This window comes from Salvelinus sp. IW2-2015, unplaced genomic scaffold, assembly GCF_002910315.2.
Source record: "Salvelinus sp. IW2-2015 unplaced genomic scaffold, ASM291031v2 Un_scaffold1010, whole genome shotgun sequence".
NCBI lineage: Eukaryota > Metazoa > Chordata > Actinopteri > Salmoniformes > Salmonidae > Salvelinus > Salvelinus sp. IW2-2015.
This window is the reverse complement of record NW_019942685.1, coordinates 1-19,852: the sequence shown is the minus strand read 5'-3', so window position 1 is coordinate 19,852 and position 19,852 is coordinate 1. Positions and strand designations below refer to the sequence as shown.

Sequence of the window (19,852 nt, the reverse complement as noted above, 5' to 3'; positions counted from 1 at the left end):
CGTCAGAAAGACAAACAAACCCCTCGTGGTGTCTTACTGTTATCTGGAGTGGTCTCAGAGCGGCCGGTGGGGGACCGGCGGTCCTGTTGGTTGTCTAGGCAACACCTCTGGACTGGTCCGCAGGCTCCGCCCACCTGCTTATTTGCCCTTGTGCACCCTGAGAGCTGTAGGTTAGACACCTCCGACCTGGGAGAGAACAGTCAAAGAGATATAATATATATACAGAACAAAAATATAATTGCAACATGCAACAATTTCTAAGCTTTTACTGAGTTACAGTTCATATAAGGAAATCAGTCAATTGAAATAAATTCATTAGGCCCTAATCTATGGATTTCACATGACTGGGAATATAGATACGCATCTGTTGGTCACAGATAACTTTAAAAAGAGGTAGGGGTGAAGGATCAGAAAACCAGTCGGTATCTGGTGTGACCACCATTTGCCTCCTGCAGCGCGACACATCTCCTTCACATAAAGTTGATCAGGCTGTTGATTGTGGCCTGTGGAATGTTGTCCCATTCCACTTCAATGGCTGTGAGAAGTTGCTGGAAGGTGGTGGGAACTGGACCATGCTGTCGTACACGTTGATCCAGAGCATCCCAAACATGCTCAATGGGTGACATGTCTGGTGAGTATGCAGGTCATGGAAGAACTGGGACTTTTTCAGCTTCCAGGAATTGTGTACAGATCCTTGTGACATGGGTCCGTGCATTATCATGCTGAAACATGAGGCGATGGCGGTGGATGAATGGCACGACAATGGGTCTCAGGATCTTGTCACAATATGTCATTCAAATTGCCATCAATAAAATGCAATTGTGTTTGTTGTCCGTAGCTTATGCCTGCCCATACCATAACCACCATGAGGCACTCTGTTCACAACGTTGATATCAGCAAACCACTCGCGCACATGACGCCATACATGCTGTTTGCCATTTGCCCTGTACAGTTGAAACCGGGATTCATCCGTGAAGTACACACTTCTCCAGCGTGCCAGTGGCCATCGAAGGTGAGCATTTGCCCACTGAAGTCAGTTACGACGCCAAACTACATTCAGGTCAAGACCCTGGTGAGGACAACGAGCATGCAGACGAGCTTCCCTGAGACAGTTTCTGACAGTTTGTGTGTGAAATTCTTCAGTTGTGCAAACCCACAGTTTCATCAGCTGTCCGGGTGGCTAGTCTCAGACGATCACGCAGGTGAAGAAGACAGATGTGGAGGTCCTGGGCTGGAATAGTTACACGTGGTCTGTGGTTGTGAGGCAGATTGGACATACTGCCAAATTCTCTAAAACGATGTTAGAGGAGGCTTATGGTAGAGAAATTAACATTCATGGACATTCCTGCAGTCAGCATGCCAGTTGCACGCTCCCCCAAAACTCTGTGGCATTGTGCTGTGTGACAAAACAGCACATTGTGCACCTGTGTAATGATCACGCTGTTTAATCAGCTTCTTGATATGCCACACCTGTCAGGTAATGCTCACTAACAGGGATGTGAACAGATTTGTGCACAACATTCTGGAGAAAAAAAAAACGTTTTGTGCGTATGGAACATTTCTGGGATCTTTTATTTCAGTTCATAAAAAATGGACCAACACTTTACGTGTTGCGTTTATATTTTTGTTCAGTGTAAATATACACAGTGTAAATATATTCTGATTCTATTGCCACTTAGATAGTATCTGCAGCTAAACAGATCTCCATGGAGCCATGGACTTGCCACAGGCCCATTGGTATCTGCAGCTAAACAGATCTCCATGGAGCCATGGACTTGCCACAGGCCCATTGGTATCTGCANATGGAGCCATGGACTTGCCACAGGCCCATTGGTATCTGCAGCTAAACAGATCTCCATGGAGCCATGGACTTGCCACAGGCCCATTGGTATCTGCAACTAAACAGATCTCCATGGAGCCATTGACTTGGCACAGTGAAGGAGAAAACATAGACATTTTGTCTTGTACAGAACAAGAGCTCCATATACATGACAATCAATCCAAGACATTGCCTGACATCAAAGAGGGTATTCTGTAACATGAGCATCTACAATCACCATAATCATTTTATAGGAGCTGTGATATACTTAGCTCTTTATAGGGGCTGCCTGTGATATAGCTAGCTAGTTGATCTGGGTGGAGTACTATAATTGGAAAGAGGTTTTCATCTTTAGTTGAAGGCGTTGTAGAAACTGTGCCAGCTAGAATAGTTGTGCTGAGGAAGGCTGAGAGTTGTGAGGTAAAAAACAATGACATGAACTGGATCAAACTGAAAACCAGGAGAACACAAAGACAACATGATGGTCAATCCAACCGTCCATAAGGCTCTGTTTTAGTCTAACATGAAAACAACTTATCCAGCTAACAACAATTTAACCATCTAGTTGTTTTTCTTTACATTTAAACTCCAAATTCAAAGTGTCTTATTCAGAACACCTTCCCACTACAGTTCTCTAGCAGATCAATCATTCAGCATTTATTTAAATGTTCCAGTTCTTTCTCTTTCTCTCTCCTTCTGTCTGGTGTTCTGTGTTGGAGGAAATCCGATAGGGGGCCTGGGAGAATCTCTGTAAGCGTTTCCAGATGTCAACGTCCTGCCGCGTGTGTGTGTGTCGGTGGGTGTGCATGTATGTGTCTTGCCAAGAACAAAATCAGAGAAAGCTGTTTCTCAGAAGCTTGGATATGCAGCCTCCAGCCTGTAACACAGCCAGACAGTTACCCAGCAAGCCAGTAACCCAGCCAGACAGTTACCCAGCCATCCAACCTGTAACACGGCCAGACATTCACCCAGCCAGCCGGTTACCCAGACAGCCCTTACCCAGCCAGCCAGTTACACAGACAGCCTGTAACACAGCCAGACAGTTATCCAGCCAGTCTGTAACCCAGACAGCCAATTACCCAGCCAGCCAGCTACCCAGCCAGCCTGTAACACAGCAAGACAGTTACCCAGCCAGCCTGTAACCCAGCCAGCCAGTTACCCAGCCAGCCAGACTATAACACAGCCAGACAGTTACCCAGCCAGTAACCCAACCAGCTAGTTACCCAGCCAGCCTGTAACACAGCCAGACAGTTACCCAGCCAGCAAGCCTGTAACCCAGCCAAACAGCCAGAAAGTTAGCCAGCCAGCAAGCCTGTAACCCAGCCAAACAGACAGACAGTTACCCAGCCAGCCAGCCAGCCAGTAACCCAGCCAGCCAGTAACCCAGCCAGACGGTTACCCAGCCAGCCAGTAGCCAGTAACCCAGCAAGACAGCCAGACAGTTACCTCGCCTGCCAGCCAGTAACCCAGCACCGCCAGGCAGTAACCCAGCCAGCTAGACAGTTAACCAGCCAGCCAGCCAGTAACACAGGCAAACAGCCATACAGTTACCCAGCCAGCCAGTAACCAAGCAAAACAGCCAGGCAGTTACCCAGCCTGCCAGATCAATCATTCAGCATTTATTCAAATGTTCCAGTTCTTTCTCTCTGCTCTCTCCTTTCATCTGGTGTTCTGTGTCAGAGGAAATACGATAGGGGAGCTGGGAGAATGACTGTAAGCGTTTCCAGATGTCAACGTCCATCTGGGTGTGTGTGTCGGTGGGTGTGCATGTATGTGTCTTGCCAAGAACAAAATCAGAGAAAGCAGTTTCTCAGCAGCTTGGCTAGCAGCCTCCAGTCTGTAACACAGCCAGACAGCCAGACAGTTACCCAACCATCATCAGCCAGCCAGCCTGTAACCCAGCCAGCCAGTTACCCAGCCAGCCAGCCTGTAACAGAGCCAGACAGTTACCCAGCCAACCAGCCTGTAACAGAGCCAGACAGTTACCCAGTCAACCAGCGAGTAACACTGCCAGCCACCAACACAACCAGACAGTTACCCAGCCAGCCAGTAGCCAAGACAGCCAGCGAGTAACCCAGACAGACCCTGCCAGCCACCAACACAACCAGACAGTTACCAGCCAGCCAGTAGCCAAGACAGCCAGCGAGTAACCCAGCCAGACCCTGCCAGCCACCAACACAACCAGACAGTTACCCAGCCAGCCAGTAACCCAGACAGACCCTGCCAGCCACCAACACAACCAGACAGTTACCCAGCCAGCCAGTAGCCAAGACAGCCAGCGAGTAACCCAGACAGACCCTGCCAGCCACCAACACAACCAGCCAGTTACCCAGCCAGCCAGTAACCAAGACAGCCAGCAGTAAAGAGCCAGAGAGTTACCCAGCCAACCAGCGAGTAACCCAGACAGACCCTGCCAGCCACCAACACAATCAGACGTTACCCAGCCAGCCAGTCACCAGCCAGACCCTGCAGCCACCAACACAACCAGACAGTTACCCAGCCAGCCAGTAACCCAGACAGACCCTGCCAGCCACCAACACAACCAAACAGTTACCCAGCCAGCCAGTAACCCAGAACAGCCAGCATGTAACAGAGCCAGAGAGTTACCCAGCCAACCAGCGAGTAACCCAGACAGACCCTGCCAGCCACCAACACAACCAGACAGTTACCCAGCCAGCCAGTAACCCAGCCAGACCCTGCCAGCCACCAACACAACCAAACAGTTACCCAGCCAGCCAGTAACCAGACAGCCAGCATGTAACACATTATTTCTTTACTTACCTATTGTTCACCTAATCATTTTTTGCGCTATTGGTTAGAGCCTGTTGTATTCGGTGCACGTGACAAATAAACTTTGATTTGAAAGACAGGTACCCAGCCAGTAACCCAGCCAAACAGCCAGCCAGTTACCCAGCCAGCTCGACTAGAGTTGAAGTTGACTCTGTGGATATAAAACAGAGTCATGTGTAGTTTAGAGCTAGGACTCTGTGGATATAAAACAGAGTCATGTGTAGTTTAGAGCTAGGATCTGTGGATATAAAACAGAGTCATGTGTAGTTTAGAGCTAGGACTCTGTGGATATAAAACAGAGTCATGTGTAGTTTAGAGCTAGGACTCTGTGTATATAAAACAGAGTAATGTGTAGTTTAGAGCTAGGGTCTGTGGATATAAAACAGAGTCATGTGTAGTTTAGAGCTAGGACTCTGTGGATATAAAACATAGCATAGTGATGTGTAGTTTAGAGCTAGGGCTCTGTGGGTATAAAAACATAGCAGAGTAACGTGTAGTTTAGAGCTAGGGCTCTGTGGATATAAAACATAGCAGAGTGATGTGTAGTTTAGAGCTAGGGCTCTGTGGATATAAAATAGCAGAGTGATGTGTAGTTTAGAGCTAGGGCTCTGTGGATATAAAACATAGCATAGTGATGTGTAGTTTAGAGCTCGGGTTCTGTGGATATAAAACATAGCAGAGTGAGTGTATGTTTTAGAGCTAGGCTCTGTGGATATAAAACATAGCATAGTGATGTGTAGTTTAGAGCTAGGGCTCTGTGGGTATAAAACATAGCAGAGTAACGTGTAGTTTAGAGCTCGGGTTCTGTCGATGTAAAACAGATGAATGTGTAGTTTAGAGCTAGGGCTCTGTGGGTATAAAAATAGCATAGTGATGTGTAGTTTAGAGCTAGGGCTCTGTGGATATAAAACATAGCAGAGTGATGTGTAGTTTAGAGCTAGGGCTCTGGATATAAACATAGCATAGTGATGGTAGTTTAGAGAGGGCTCTGTGGGTATAAAACATAGCAGAGTGATGTGTAGTTTAGAGCTAGGGCTCTGTGGATATAAAACATAGCAGAGTGATGTGTAGTTTAGAGCTAGGGCTCTGGATATAAAACATAGACTAGTGATGGGTAGTTTAGAGCCTAGGGCTCTGTGGATAATAAACATAGCAGAGTGATGTGTAGTTTAGAGCTAGGGCTCTGGATATAAAACATAGCATAGTGATGGGTAGTTTAGAGCTAGGGCTCTGTGGATATAAAACATAGCATAGTGATGTGTAGTTTTAGAGCTAGGGCTCTGGATATAAAACATAGCATAGTGATGGGTAGTTTAGAGGCTAGGGTCTGTGGATATAAAACATAGATAGTGATGTGTAGTTTAGAGCTGGGCTCTGTGGATATAAAACATAGCAGAGTGATGTGTAGTTTAGAGCGAGGTTTCTGTGGATATAAAACCTAGCAGAAAAACCTACTTATATTTCCAACTACTTTAATGACTTTTTCATTGGGACGGCAGGTAGCCTAGTGGTTAGAATTTTGGGCCAGTACCGAAAGGGTGCTAGATCGAATCCCCGAGCTGACAAGGTAAAAATCTGTCGTTCTGCCCCTGAACAAGGCAGTTAACCCACTGTTCCTAGGCCATCATTGTAAATAAGAATTTGTTCTTAACTGACTTGCTAGTTAAATAAAGGTTAAAGAAATAAAAAAAAATATTGTCAAGATAAACAAACTTAAGGATGACATGCCAGCAACACACCCTGACACTACACGTCCAAGTATATTTGACCAAATTATGAAAGACAAGAATTGTACTTTTGAATTCCGTAAAGTCAGTGTGAAAGAGGTGACAAAATGATTGTTGTCTATCAACAATGACAAGCCACCGGGGTCTGACAATCTGGATGGAAAATTACTGAGGATAATAGCGAATTATATTGTCACTACTATTTGCCACATCTTCAATTTAAGCCTACTAGAAAGTGTGTGCCCTCAGGCCTGGAGGGGAGCAAAAGTCATTCCGCTACCCAAGAATAGTAAAAGCCCCTTTACTGGCTCAAATAGCCAACCAATCAGCCTGTTACCAACCCTTAGTAAACTTTTGGAAAAAATAGTGTTTGACCAGATACAATGCTATTTCACAAGAAACAAATTGATAACAGACTTTCAGCACGCATATAGGTAAGGGAAGGACACTCAACAAGCACGGCACTTACACAATGACTGATGATTGGCAGAGAGAAATTGATGAAAACATGATTGTGGAGGCTGTCTTGTTAGACTTCAGTGCAGCTTTTGACATTATTGATCATAGTCTGCTGCTGGAAAAACGTACGTGTTATGGCTTTACACCCCCTGCTATAATGTGGATAAAGAGTTACTTGTCTGACAGAACACAGAGGGTGTTCTTTAATGGAAGTCTCTCAAACATAATCCAAGTAAAAGCAGGAATTCCCCAGGGTAGCTGTTTAGGCCCCTTGCTTTTTTCAATTTTTATTTCAATTTTTACTGATGACGTGCCACTGGCTTTGAGTAAGGCTAGTGTGTCTATATATGCGGATGACTCAACACTATACACGTCAGCTACTACAGCGACTGAAATGACTGCAACACTCAACAAAGAGCTGCAGTTAGTTTCGGAATGGGTAGCAAGGAATAAGTTAGTGCTACATATTTCCAAAACTAAAAGCATTGTATTTGGGACAAATCATTCACTAAACCCTAAACCTCAACTACATCTCGTAATGAATAATGTGGAAATTGAGCCAGATGAGGTCACTAAACTGCTTGGAGTAATCCTGGATTGTAAACTGTCATGGTGAAAACATATTGATACAACAGTAGCAAAGATGGGAAGAAGTCTGTCCATAATAAAGCGCTGCTCTGCCTTTGCCTTTTTAAAAACACAGTGTTGGGCCAGTAACCGAAAGTGTTACTGGCCCAACAGTGTTGCTTGCTCGCTTCGAGGCAAGCAACACTGAGGCATGCATGAGAGCATCAGCTGTTCCGGACGACTGTGTGATCATGCTCTCCGTAGCCGATGTGAGTAAGACCTTTAAACAGGTCAACATACACAAGGCTGCRGGGCCAGACGGATTAYCAGGAYGTGTGCTCCGGGCATGTGCTGACCRACTGGCAGGTGTCTTCACTGACATTTTCAACATGTCCCTGATTGAGTCTGTAAWACCAACATGTTTCAAGCAKACCACCATAGTCCCTGTGCCCAAGAACACAAAGGCAACCTGCCTAAATGACTACAGACCCGTAGCACTCACGTCCGTAGCCATGAAGTGCTTTGAAAGGTTGGCAATGTCTCACATCATCACCACTGTCCCAGAAACCCTAGACCCACTCCAATTTGCATACCGCCCCAACAGATCCACAGATGATGCAATCTCTATTCACTCCCACTGCCCTTTCTCACCTGGGACAAAAGGAACACTTACGTGAGAATGCTATTCATTGACTACAGCTCAGCGTTCAACACCATAGTGCCCTCAAAGCTGCATTACTAAGCTAAGGATCCTGGGACTAAACCACCTCCCTCTGCACCTGGGATCCTGGACTTCCTGATGGGCCGCCCCCAGGTGGTGGGGTAGGCAGCAAACACATCTACCACGCTGATCCTCAACACTGGAGCTCCCCAATGTGCGTACTCAGTCCCCTCCTGTACTCCCTGTTCACCCACGACTGCATGGCCAGGCATGACTCCAACACCATCATTAAGTTTGCAGACGACACAACAGTGGTAGGCCTGATCACCGACACCACGATGAGACAGCCTAAAGGAGGAGCCACCTGCGCCGGTGGTGCCAGAATAGCAACCTATCCCCAACGTAACCAAGACTATGAGATTATTGTGGACACAGAAAAGGAGGACCGAGCACGCCCCCATTCTCATCGACGGGGCTGTAGAGGAGCAGGGTGAGAGCTTCAAGTTCCTTGGTGTCCACATCAACAACAAGCATGAATGGTCCAAACACACCAAGACAGTCTGAAGAGGGGCACGACCAAAGCCTATTCCCCTCAGGAAACTTAAAAGACTTGGCATGGGTCCTGAGATCCTCAAAAGGCTCTACAGCTGCACCATCGAGAGCATCCTGACTGGTTGCAATTCACTGCCTGGTACGGCAATTGCTCTCTGCCTCTGACCGCAAGGCACTACAGAGGTATGCGTACGGCCCAGTACATCACTGGGGCTAAGCTGCCTGCCAATCCAGACCTCTACTCCAGGTTGGTGTCAGAGGAAGGCCCTAAAAATTGTCAAAGACCCCAGCCACCCCAGTCATAGACTGTTCCCTCTACTACCGCATTGCAAGCGGGTACCGGAGTGCCAAGTCTAGGACAAAAAGGCTTCTCAACAGTTTTTACTCTCAAGCCATAAGACTCCTGAACAGGTAGTCAAATGGCTACCCGGACTATTTGCATTGTGTGACCCCCCCCCCGCAACCCCTCTTTTACGCCTGTTGCTACTCTGGTTATCATATAAGCATAGTCACTTTAACTATACATTCATTACATACTACCTCAATTGGGCTGACCAACCAGTGGCTCCCGCACATTGCTAACCGCTATCAGCATTGTGTCCCACCCACCACCCGCCAACCCTCTTTTACGCGTACTGCTAACTCTCTGTTCATCATATATGCATAGTCACTTTAACCATATCTAACATGTACATACTACCTCAATCAGCCTGACTAACCGGTGTCTGTATTAGCCTTGCTTACTTCTAGTAGCCTCGCTACTGTATATAGCCTGTCTTTTACTGTTTTTTATTTCTTTACTTACCTATTGTCCACCTAATACCTTTTTTGCACTATCTGGTGCAAGTAAGTAAGCATTTCACTGTAAGTCTACACCTGTTGTAATTCAGCGCACTGACAAATAAACTTTTGATTTGATTTTATCAACAGCCAGTTTAGAGGCCTAGTTTTGTCGCTCCTCACTACTGTTCAGTAGTTGTGTCAGGTTGCCACAAAGACGGACTTGTGAAAATTGCAGTTGACTCAGAACAGGCAGCACGGCTGACCCTTAAAAGTACATGGAGAGCTAACATTAATGACATGCATGTCAATCTCTCATGCTCAAAGTGGAGGAGAGATTCACTTCCTCATGACTAGTTTTTGTAAGAGGTGTGACATGCTGAAGTACCGAGCTGTCTGTTGAACTACTAGAACACAGCTCAGACACCCATGCATACTCCACAAGACATGCCACAGAGGTCTCTTCACAGTCCCAAAAGTCCAAAGGGCCACCCCACCACCACTACACCAGACTCCTATAGGGCACCACACCACCACTACACCAGCTCCTTAGGCACCCCACACACTAAACCAGACTCCTATAGGAGGCCACCCACTCACCACCTACACCAGACTCCTATAGGGCCACCCACCAACCACTTACACCAGACTCCTATAGGGCCACCCCACCACCACTACACCAGACTCTATAGGGCCACCCACACCACACATCAGACTCCTATGGGCAGCCCACCACCACCCGCGACCACCACTACACCAGACTCCTATTAGGGCCCACCCCACCACCACTAAACCAGACTCCTATAGGGCCACCCACCCCACCACTACATCCAGGACTCCTATAGGGCCACCCACCACCATCAGCCAGTACTCCTATAGGCCACGCCCACACCACTACACCAGACTCCTATAGGGCCACCCCACCACCACTACACCAACTCCTATAGGGGCCACCCCACCACCACGACCCAGACCCCTATAGGGGCCCACCCCACCCACCCACTACACCAGACTCCTATAGGGCCCCACACCAGCCACACCAACCTACACCAGACTCTATAGGGCCACCCCCACCACCACTACACCAGACTCCTATAGGGGCCACCCCACCACCACTACACCAGACTCCTATAGGGCCCCACCCCACCACCCTACACCAACTCCTATAGGGCCACCCACCACCACTACACCAGACTCCTACTAGGGCCACCCACACCACCCACTACACCAGACCTCCTATAGGCCACCACCACCACTACACCAGACTCCTATAGGGCCACCCCACCACCACTACACAGACTCCTATAGGGCCACCACGCCCACCACCATACCAGATAGGCACACCACACTACCCAAGACTCCTATAGGCCACCACATACCATCAGACCTATAGGGGCCCAGCTCCACCACCCAACTCCATACACCAGAGCTCCTATAGGGGCCACCCCCACCCACCACACTACACCAGATACTCCTATAGGGCCACCCCACCACCACTACACCAGACTCCTATAGGGCCACCACCCCACCACCACTACACCAACTCCTATAGGGCGCCACCCCGACCACCACCACTACACCAGACTCCTATAGGGCCACCCCACCACCACTACACCAGACTCCTATAGGGCACACCACCACCACGACACCCAGACTTCCTATAGGGCCCCACCACACAAACACCAGACTCCTATTAGGCCACCCCACCACTAAACAACTCCTATAGGGGCACCCCACATCACTACACCAGACTCCTATAGGGCCAACCCACCACCACTCCACCAGACTCCTATAACCCCCCACACCACTACCATCCAACTATAGGCCAACCACCACCACCACTACACCAGATCCTACTAGGGGCCACCCAACCACCACCACTACACCAACTCCTATAGGGCACCCCACACCACTACCACCACACTCCTATAGGCAACACCCACACACTACACAATCCTATAGGGCCACCCCGCCACCCACCACTACACACAGACTCCTATAGGCCACCCCACACCACCTACACCAACTATGCACACACCAACCTACCCACCCCAACTAACCACCTACACCAGGCCTAAACTACCACCACCCACACTCATACCAACTCCTATAGACCAAACTATATACCACCACCACTACACCAGACTCTATAGCCCACCCCCACACACTACAAGACTCCTATAGCCCACCCACCACCACAAAACTCTATACACCCAACACCCCAACCCAGCTCCTATAGACCCCCCCAATAAGCCACCACCCCACCACCACTACACCAGACCTCCTATAGGGCCACCCCACCACCACCGATCTCCACCACCCCAGACTCCTATAAGGGCCACCACCAACACTACCACCACCAGACTCCTATAGGGGCCACTCCACACCACTACACCAGACTCCTATAGGGCCACCCCACCCACCACCTACACCAGACTCCATAGGGCCCACCCCACCACCCTACACCAGACTCCTATTAGGGCCACCCCCACCACCACTACACCCAGACTCCTAAGGGCCACCCACCACCACTACACCAGACTCCTATAGGCCACCCCCACCACCCACTACACCAGACTCCTATAGGGGCCACCCCACCACCACTACACCAGACTCCCTATAGGGCCACCCACCCCACCACACAACCCCAGACTCCCTATAGGGGCCACCCCACCACCACTACACCAGACTCCTATAGGGCCACACCCACCACCACTAACACCAGACTCCCTATAGGGCCACCCCACCACCACACACCAGACTCCTATGTGAACACCAACTCCTATAGCACACACCACCTACACCAGACTCCTATAGGGCCACCCCACCACCACTACACCAGACTCTAACACACAACCCTACAACCTATAGGCCAACAACCCTACAGATCTGAGGCCACCCCACCCACCACCACTACCCACCCAACTCCCCTGAGGGGCCACCCACCACCCTTAAACCAGACTCCTATAGGGGCCACCCCACCACCACTACACCAAGACTCCCTATACACCCACCCACCACACTACACCAGACTTCCTATAGGGGCCACCCACCACACTAACCAACTCCTATAGGGCACCCACCCACACCCCACCACCACTACACCAGACTCCTATAGGGCCGCACCCCACCACACCACTACACCAGACTCCTATAGGGGCCCCCCAACCACCCACCCACCACCACTAAACCAGACCTGTATAGGGGCCACCCCACCCCACCACCTACACCAGACCTCTATAGGGCCACCCCACCACCACCACTACACCAACTCCTATAGGGGCCACCCCCCACCACCCTAACCCAGACTCCTATAGGGCCCACACCACCACCACTACACCAGATCTTTATAGGCCACCACCACCACTACACAGACTCCTTACCACCACCCCACACCAACTACACAGATCCTATAGGGCCACCACCCCACCACCACCACTACACCAGACTCCTATAGGGGCCACACCACCCACCACCACTACACCAGACTCCTATAGGGCCACCCCACCACACACTACACCGACTCTATAGGGCCACCCACACCCACCCACCACCACTACACACAGACTCTACAACCACACAACGACTATAGCCAGGCCACCACCACCACCATACACCAGACTCCTATTAGGGGCACCACCCACCACCATACCCACCAGACTCCCTATAGGGCCCCACCACACCACTACTACACCAGACTATTAGGCCACCACACCATACACCAAGACTCCTATAGGCCACCACCAACTACACAACTCTTATAACACCCACCCACACTAAAACCAACTCCCTATTAGGGCCACCCCACCACCCCTACACCAGACTCCTATAGGGCCACCCCACCACCACCACTACACCAATACACCAGACTCAAGCACCTAGGTAGAACTGGACCTATAGTAGAGGAATAACATGTAGAGTATCTCTGAAGCTTTTTTCCTGAAGGTACAGTCGTGTTAACCTGTAGTAGAGGATCTCCTGCTCCAGCTGCTGGATGTGTCTCTGTAGGACCGGTACTCTGCTGGCTTTAGCCTCCAGCTCTTTGACCTTCCCCATTCCACTGACCAGCGCCTGACGGGCATCCTCCACCTTCCTCCTCATGTCCCCCTGCTCCACCTGCAGTGCCCTGTTACACCCCTCTAACGCCGACACTGCCTCCCGTGACGACCTCAGCTCTTGCTCCAGCTTTTTATTCAACAGAATGGCCTCCTCCACCTGCCCATCCCGAGAGCTGTGGATCGGGTCAATCTCATGGAGGAGGCTCCTCAGGCTAGAGTACTGGCTATTGGTCCTCAGGCTAGAGTACTGGCTGGGGTCATGCTGGCTGCTGGGATTGCTGCTGTGGGCCGTCTTGATGTGACTGAGGTTGTGGGTCTTGGTGTTCCCATGGCAGTTGTTGCTGCTGTGGGTCGTCCGGACAGATAGTTTGTGATGAGCGATGAAGCAGCCGCCCTCTGATTTGTGTTTGGAGTGGCTCTTCAACAGTCCTACCTGGGAGGGGACAGACAGAGAGCAGTAGGCTATGGCCAGTTCAGTGATGGGGGGATAATAACCTGCTAAAACATAGCTTTTCCAAAGCCAACTTTCCCATAAACATATTCATCTGAAAGTGTCAGTGTTTCTATTCTAAAACGTCATGATCCTTTAGAGGGCGATGTTTTGTTACATCCTCCCATCAACACATAATAATAACAATGCCACTGATGCCCATCTGGATACCCTTACCTGTAGTGCCAGGGAGCGGGCATCACTGCTCTGTAGAGCCGCCCTCATATCCTCCACCAGTTCCCTCAGACTGGCATTCTCATCCTGTAGTTTAGTTATCCTTTCCTCTGCTTCCTCCAGAGCCACAATCTCCTCGTAACACTCCCGGGTGCAGGAGGCGCGCTGCTGCCGACAGCCCGGCAAATGTCTATCTGAGTTCGGTGACGATCCCCGGCTCTCTCTCCCACCGGCCCCCAGAGATAGCAGCTTCTTTCGCCGCCTCAGAGGGATCCTCAGGCGGATCTGAGTTTCTATGTGCTCGCTGTCTTTCCCGACCAGTAACCTCCCGTTCTCATACTGGGACCCAGCCTTGGTACTGAAGTATCCGCAGAGTTTAGCGTGGAACTGTCTGAAGGTAAACTCACTGGGCAGATTATCCAGGACCCCCACACACTCCTCCGAATCAGAGTCTTTGTTCAAACCCAAGATCTCACACAGAATATTAAAGTCCTCCATGGGGATCTTCCCATCTCCTGTACAGTCCATGTGGTGGAAGATCTCCTGCAGATACTGGTCCAGTCCGGTCGCCAGAACTATAATTTCGTTCTCTACTCCCCGGTCCAGTCCGTAATGGTACGCCAGGGTACTCGCTATCCATTGTGTCCTGCGGGCGGGTCGGCCGTACAGATCACAACTATCCACTTTATCCAATATTTTATCCCTTATTTTATCCATTCTTTTAAAATCAGTACAAATCCATTGATGAGAAGAAAACAAGTTGTGTATCAGTGATCATGTTGTAGCATCCTGTGTCCATGTTCTCTTCTCCGTGACTGAATAAAAATGCATTTCTGCAGAGGAGCTCTCTGTGCGCGCGGGGCGTTTCTTTGAAGCGAGTTTTGGCTCAGCCCCGCAACACATATAAACTGGGGCGACATTTGAAATGGTTTCCTCGAAAGTAGAGAAAGAAAATGTATGCTTTTCACGTTCACATTTTTCTAACGCAGGCTAGCCTACTTTACACTCTACTACAGTAAGAGTAGAACACATCATATTTTATAGAAAGGAAAATAAAATAATGGGATAGTATACAATACAATACAATGTGCAATATCATATTGCGACCTACAAATAACGGTCCTGACATGTAGCTTGTTTGAAACAATAGGATTTAACCCAATCAGCTGCAGTTGGGACTGATGTCTGGTCGACCAGCAGATATCAATACGGCTTCATTGTTCTGTAATTGAGTCAGTGAGGGGGGTAATGGTTTGAAAAGCCTAGGTATTATTCATGCACGAAACAAATTAATATTGAATGATTTTTCAGATTTTGTTATAATAGTTTCAAACAGTTAGAAAAAAATAATTGATGAAAATGATGAAAATGAAGAGTTTTAAATTACTAAAATATTGTGTGGGTTGTTTTTATTTTTAATAAAAACATGGTTTGTTTTAGTATCAGATTAGTCTACAATCTTTTATCTAGTTCATAATTATTAGGATAAGAGCAATGCTTGATTCTTCCCTCTAATCGGGCTTTTGTGATAAATAATATCAATTTATTATGATATATTGTGATGTCAAAATGTGACACTGGCGATTGTAACGTTATCATGTTGTTGTCGCAACATTGGTTGCTAAGGTGACGTAAACAGTTCATGTGACATACTACCGCATTTGATATTATTCCGCCAAAGATGAAACCGTGATTCTACGTAATTATGAAAATAATTAGGTTATATACCATGTATCAGTGATGATATTGGTAAAAGATTTAAGGGACACAAACTGAAATAGCTGCCGAACTGCACCTCCAGTCTACCAAAGCGCTAAGGACTATTTCGTGGAGCGGTAAGTAGGAAGGTGATTCACAGAAAAGTTGACATGTCATTTTACTCAGATGATGTGAAAATAATGTGAAAATGATGTTCCTGAAGGATCACCAACCCACACAGGCAAGCAGGACAGTAAACGGTAGGCTTGTGCATTGTGAATTATGATTTTAAAAGTTGCATGATAATGTAGAGATGTAACATGTATTGTTGGGCATTGCAGAAAGCTGTGCGTTTGCCTAGCATTTACACATTGTTAGGAGTGTAGAGCATGGCATTTGTTTTTTTAAAGAATCAAATAATGAACATTTACTTTGTTTTGCTACAACGCTATTTATATATATATTCACATTTTGACGAAGTTAGAAACAACAATGTTTGTTCCCTTTGCAGGTCTGTTATTCAGTCAGTCAAGTTACATTGTCTACTAACCACAACCAGCTGTGACTGAACCATGGCGTCCAGACCGCTGTGTGAGGAACCAGACTCCAAGAGCTCTCTACCCTGTCCCTCTCCACCAGACTCTGATTTGGGGGAGGACACAGAGACAGAAGAGTGTGGGAGAGACAGGGACAGGGAGGACATGTTCCCTGGGGGACAAGAACATAGAGACCAGGACAGGTCATATTCGGAGTCCAGCTCACCGGTGGATGTCATCATTACGACAGACAGCAAAGACATACCCGATGACCTGACCAGTACAAACAGCAAAGATGGCTCCCATATCGTCAAATGGACTGTCAGCATTGTTATAGCCATTCCTAAAGGTACACTACCATATGTTGGGAAGATACATATTACAACAGGCTAAGACAAGCACATTATAAATAGAAATGTCAATACCACACAAAATACAGTAGCATGCACAAAGACATTTGCAAACAACATAATTGCACAGCATTTGAATTCACAAACATTCATTTGATAGAAAACAGAGAGAAAATGAATGTTACTTGTGTATAGTATGACATACTAAAACTATAGCATAGACACAAGAGAACCAGTCCTTGACATCACCCGTTTCTGTCCCCTATACCACAGAGCTGCATCACCACTATCTGTCCCCTATACCATAGAGCTACATCACCCCTATCTGTCCCCTATACCATAGAGCTACATCACCCCTATCTGTCCACTATACCATAGATCTACATCACCACTATCTGTCCCCTATACCATAGAGCTACATTACCCCTATCTGTCCCCTATACCATAGAGCTACATTACATCACCCCTATCTGTCCACTTATCCATAGACTACATACCCTATCTGTCCCTATACGCATAGAGCTACGATTACCCCTATCTGTCCATAACGCATAGAGCTACATCACCCCTATCTGTCACTATACATAGATGCTCATACCCCTATCTGTCCACTCCATAGCTACTCTACTGTCCTAATCCATAGGCCTACAATCACCCCTATCTGTCCCCCGGATAGTACCATAGATTACCATTACCACTATCTGTCCCCCTTACCAATGAGCTACATTAAGCCCCTATCTGTCGCCTATACATAGAGCTACTACCCTATCTGTACCCCTATTGCATAGGAGCTGACATCACCCTTATCTGTCACCCTATAGCTATAGCATCTAACCGACAATATGGCGAGCCAAGCACATATTGCCATATCTGTCTCCCTATACCATGAGGCGCATACACCCACTATCTGTCCCTATACATAGAGCGCATAGAATCGCTAGTCTATAATAGACCATACCCCTATCTGTCCCCTATAGGTCGGCCATTATCTATGGTAGTAAGAGCTTGCATGTCGACGCGACCCTATCTGTCCTCCTATAACATGGAATGGAGCTGGGCTATGTACATGCCCTCACCGGATATCCTGTTCCCTTAGGTGATATACACGAGCTACATTACCAAGGTTCGGGCTATCTGTACCCCTATAAGAATCCACAGGGGTGATGTTAGCTCTATGGGTATAGTGGGGAGCCATGGATTATGCGCCGTGGCTGATTGATCTGTCCGTCAGCCTTATCAATAATATGGTTAATACCATAGTAGCAGCATGACAAGGCATTAGTGGCGCTGATTGCATGTCCCTAGTAAGCTCTAGCTAGTCTGGAATACTAATCACCACTATCTGGTCCCTAGACCCATACACGCGAGCTGGAGTTGTAACCTTGCTTATCTGTCCCGTAGAACTACCAGTGCGCTCATTAGTTTCATCTCGCTCACTTATCGGTTTTCTCTGCGTTATGATTCTAACCTATAATGAGCTGCATCCAAGGCCCACTACTCTAGTATCCTCCACTTATATCTTCTTCATACTGTTTTGTAGCTTACATCACAACTCTGAGATTCGTTGTTCCTGCTAGTAACATAAGAGTTAAGCTTACAATCACAACACTTATGTTGTCCCGTCGGTGAATAATCTCTAATCTAGGGTAGCTGTTACTGCAAATTCATTCTGGTGGCATCGCCTTATCACTTGTCCCCTATAGATTAAAGTAGCTGCTATCTACCGCCTATCTGTTGCCTATTTTACTCCAGCAGAGTCATAATATCATATTGCCCATACCCTCATTCTGTCCCCTATTACCATATTATTTATAAATGTCTGTCTTAGGCTTTGAGAAGCCTAACATATACCATGCCTAGTGTCACTTAACATACATTAGAGCTACTATCCACCCACTATCTTGTCCCCTGTAGATATCACAGATATGATCTCCATTAATTTCCTATCTGTCTCCTAAGGTGAAATGGGCATCTTAAGATGACTGCAATCAACCACCGTATCTGTGCACGCTAATACCAAGGTCCACAGCACGCTACACATTACTCACTTGGGAATCCTGTCGCATACTATATCCATGGGAGCTGGGCATGTCACCCCATCCCTTTATCTGTCCGGGGTATACCATAAGATGCTTTAGGTCATCACCGGCTCGTGATCTGTCACAGCCCCGTATCTTTTGCATAGTTCGCGAGGTCAGACAATACAATCGTCTTCTCTCGCTGTATACCTGACTATCGTGCTATGCATTTGTGATCCGAACCATCAGTGCAGCGGTTCGATACCTGGTCAGTCGCCTGGTGATGGGATGGCAGGTGCATGGCGCTGGCAGTGGTCCGTTTGGACGGCGCCCCAGTAGGGCAATATGACCTGTCCTGGGTCTAAGGTGCCATGGACTTTGTCACCCCCACTCTTTCCTCTGGTCGAAAACAAATGATTCTCCACGAACTGCCCGTCTCTGTCCCTGGTCGCACGCTGCATTTGGGGACATCTTGTCTGCTTTTTGTACGCTGCGTGCTGTGTTTCGGACCTGGGCAACGATTATATATCGGGTCTGTGTCTCTGGACGGTCATGCGGAGTGAGGTCATTAAGATCCCAGGGGCACTTAACTCCGATGGAAATAGAGGTAGGGGAGCGTCTTGTTTAAGCGGCCCAGTTGTCCTGGTAATGTTCCGGCGCAATTCTGCCGCCCTCACCACCATACACGGTGCACTCCGGGACGTCAATTGAGACCGCAGTTTAACAAGTTGTGTCGGTCGTATTCATCCCTTCCATCACCTACTCCCTGTATTAACTATTTCACCTTGAGGACTGTACGTGGTTAACAACCGGAGCGAAATGAGAAACGGTGGTTCGATCAGATCAACTTACCCTAGGCTTAAAAGTTGATTTGTTTATCTACATGCTGGCGAGTAAACAATAATATAATAAAAATAATAATTAATAATAAATACTATGTCCCTATGACCATAGGAGCGTGCAATATTGCCCTATACTGTCCGGACTCGTTCGCATTTACGATGTACTTATTGATCCTTTGACAAGACATTGCATGCGCTTGCTCACCTATTGTCCCTCTATTTAACTCATTCCATGTAAAGAAGCTGCATGCGCACACTAACTCCATGTCCCGCATATTATCCATAACCGATCCCAAGACGACATAACAATCATCGTTAACTATTCTGTTCC

The 19,852-nt window shown here is 47.9% G+C and overlaps 1 protein-coding gene across 1 annotated transcript in view; it reads right to left on the bottom strand.

Annotated features, from left to right (window-relative positions):
- Positions 1-14,915, bottom strand: part of efcc1 (EF-hand and coiled-coil domain containing 1) — a 60,773-nt gene extending 45,858 nt beyond the window's left edge. The window contains 3 exon segments of the mRNA XM_024136762.2: positions 38-186; positions 13,317-13,846; positions 14,081-14,915. Of these exon segments, the coding sequence (XP_023992530.2) occupies positions 38-186; positions 13,317-13,846; positions 14,081-14,794 (1,393 nt within the window). The 5' untranslated portion in view covers positions 14,795-14,915.
- Positions 14,916-19,852: the final 4,937 nt, after the last annotated feature.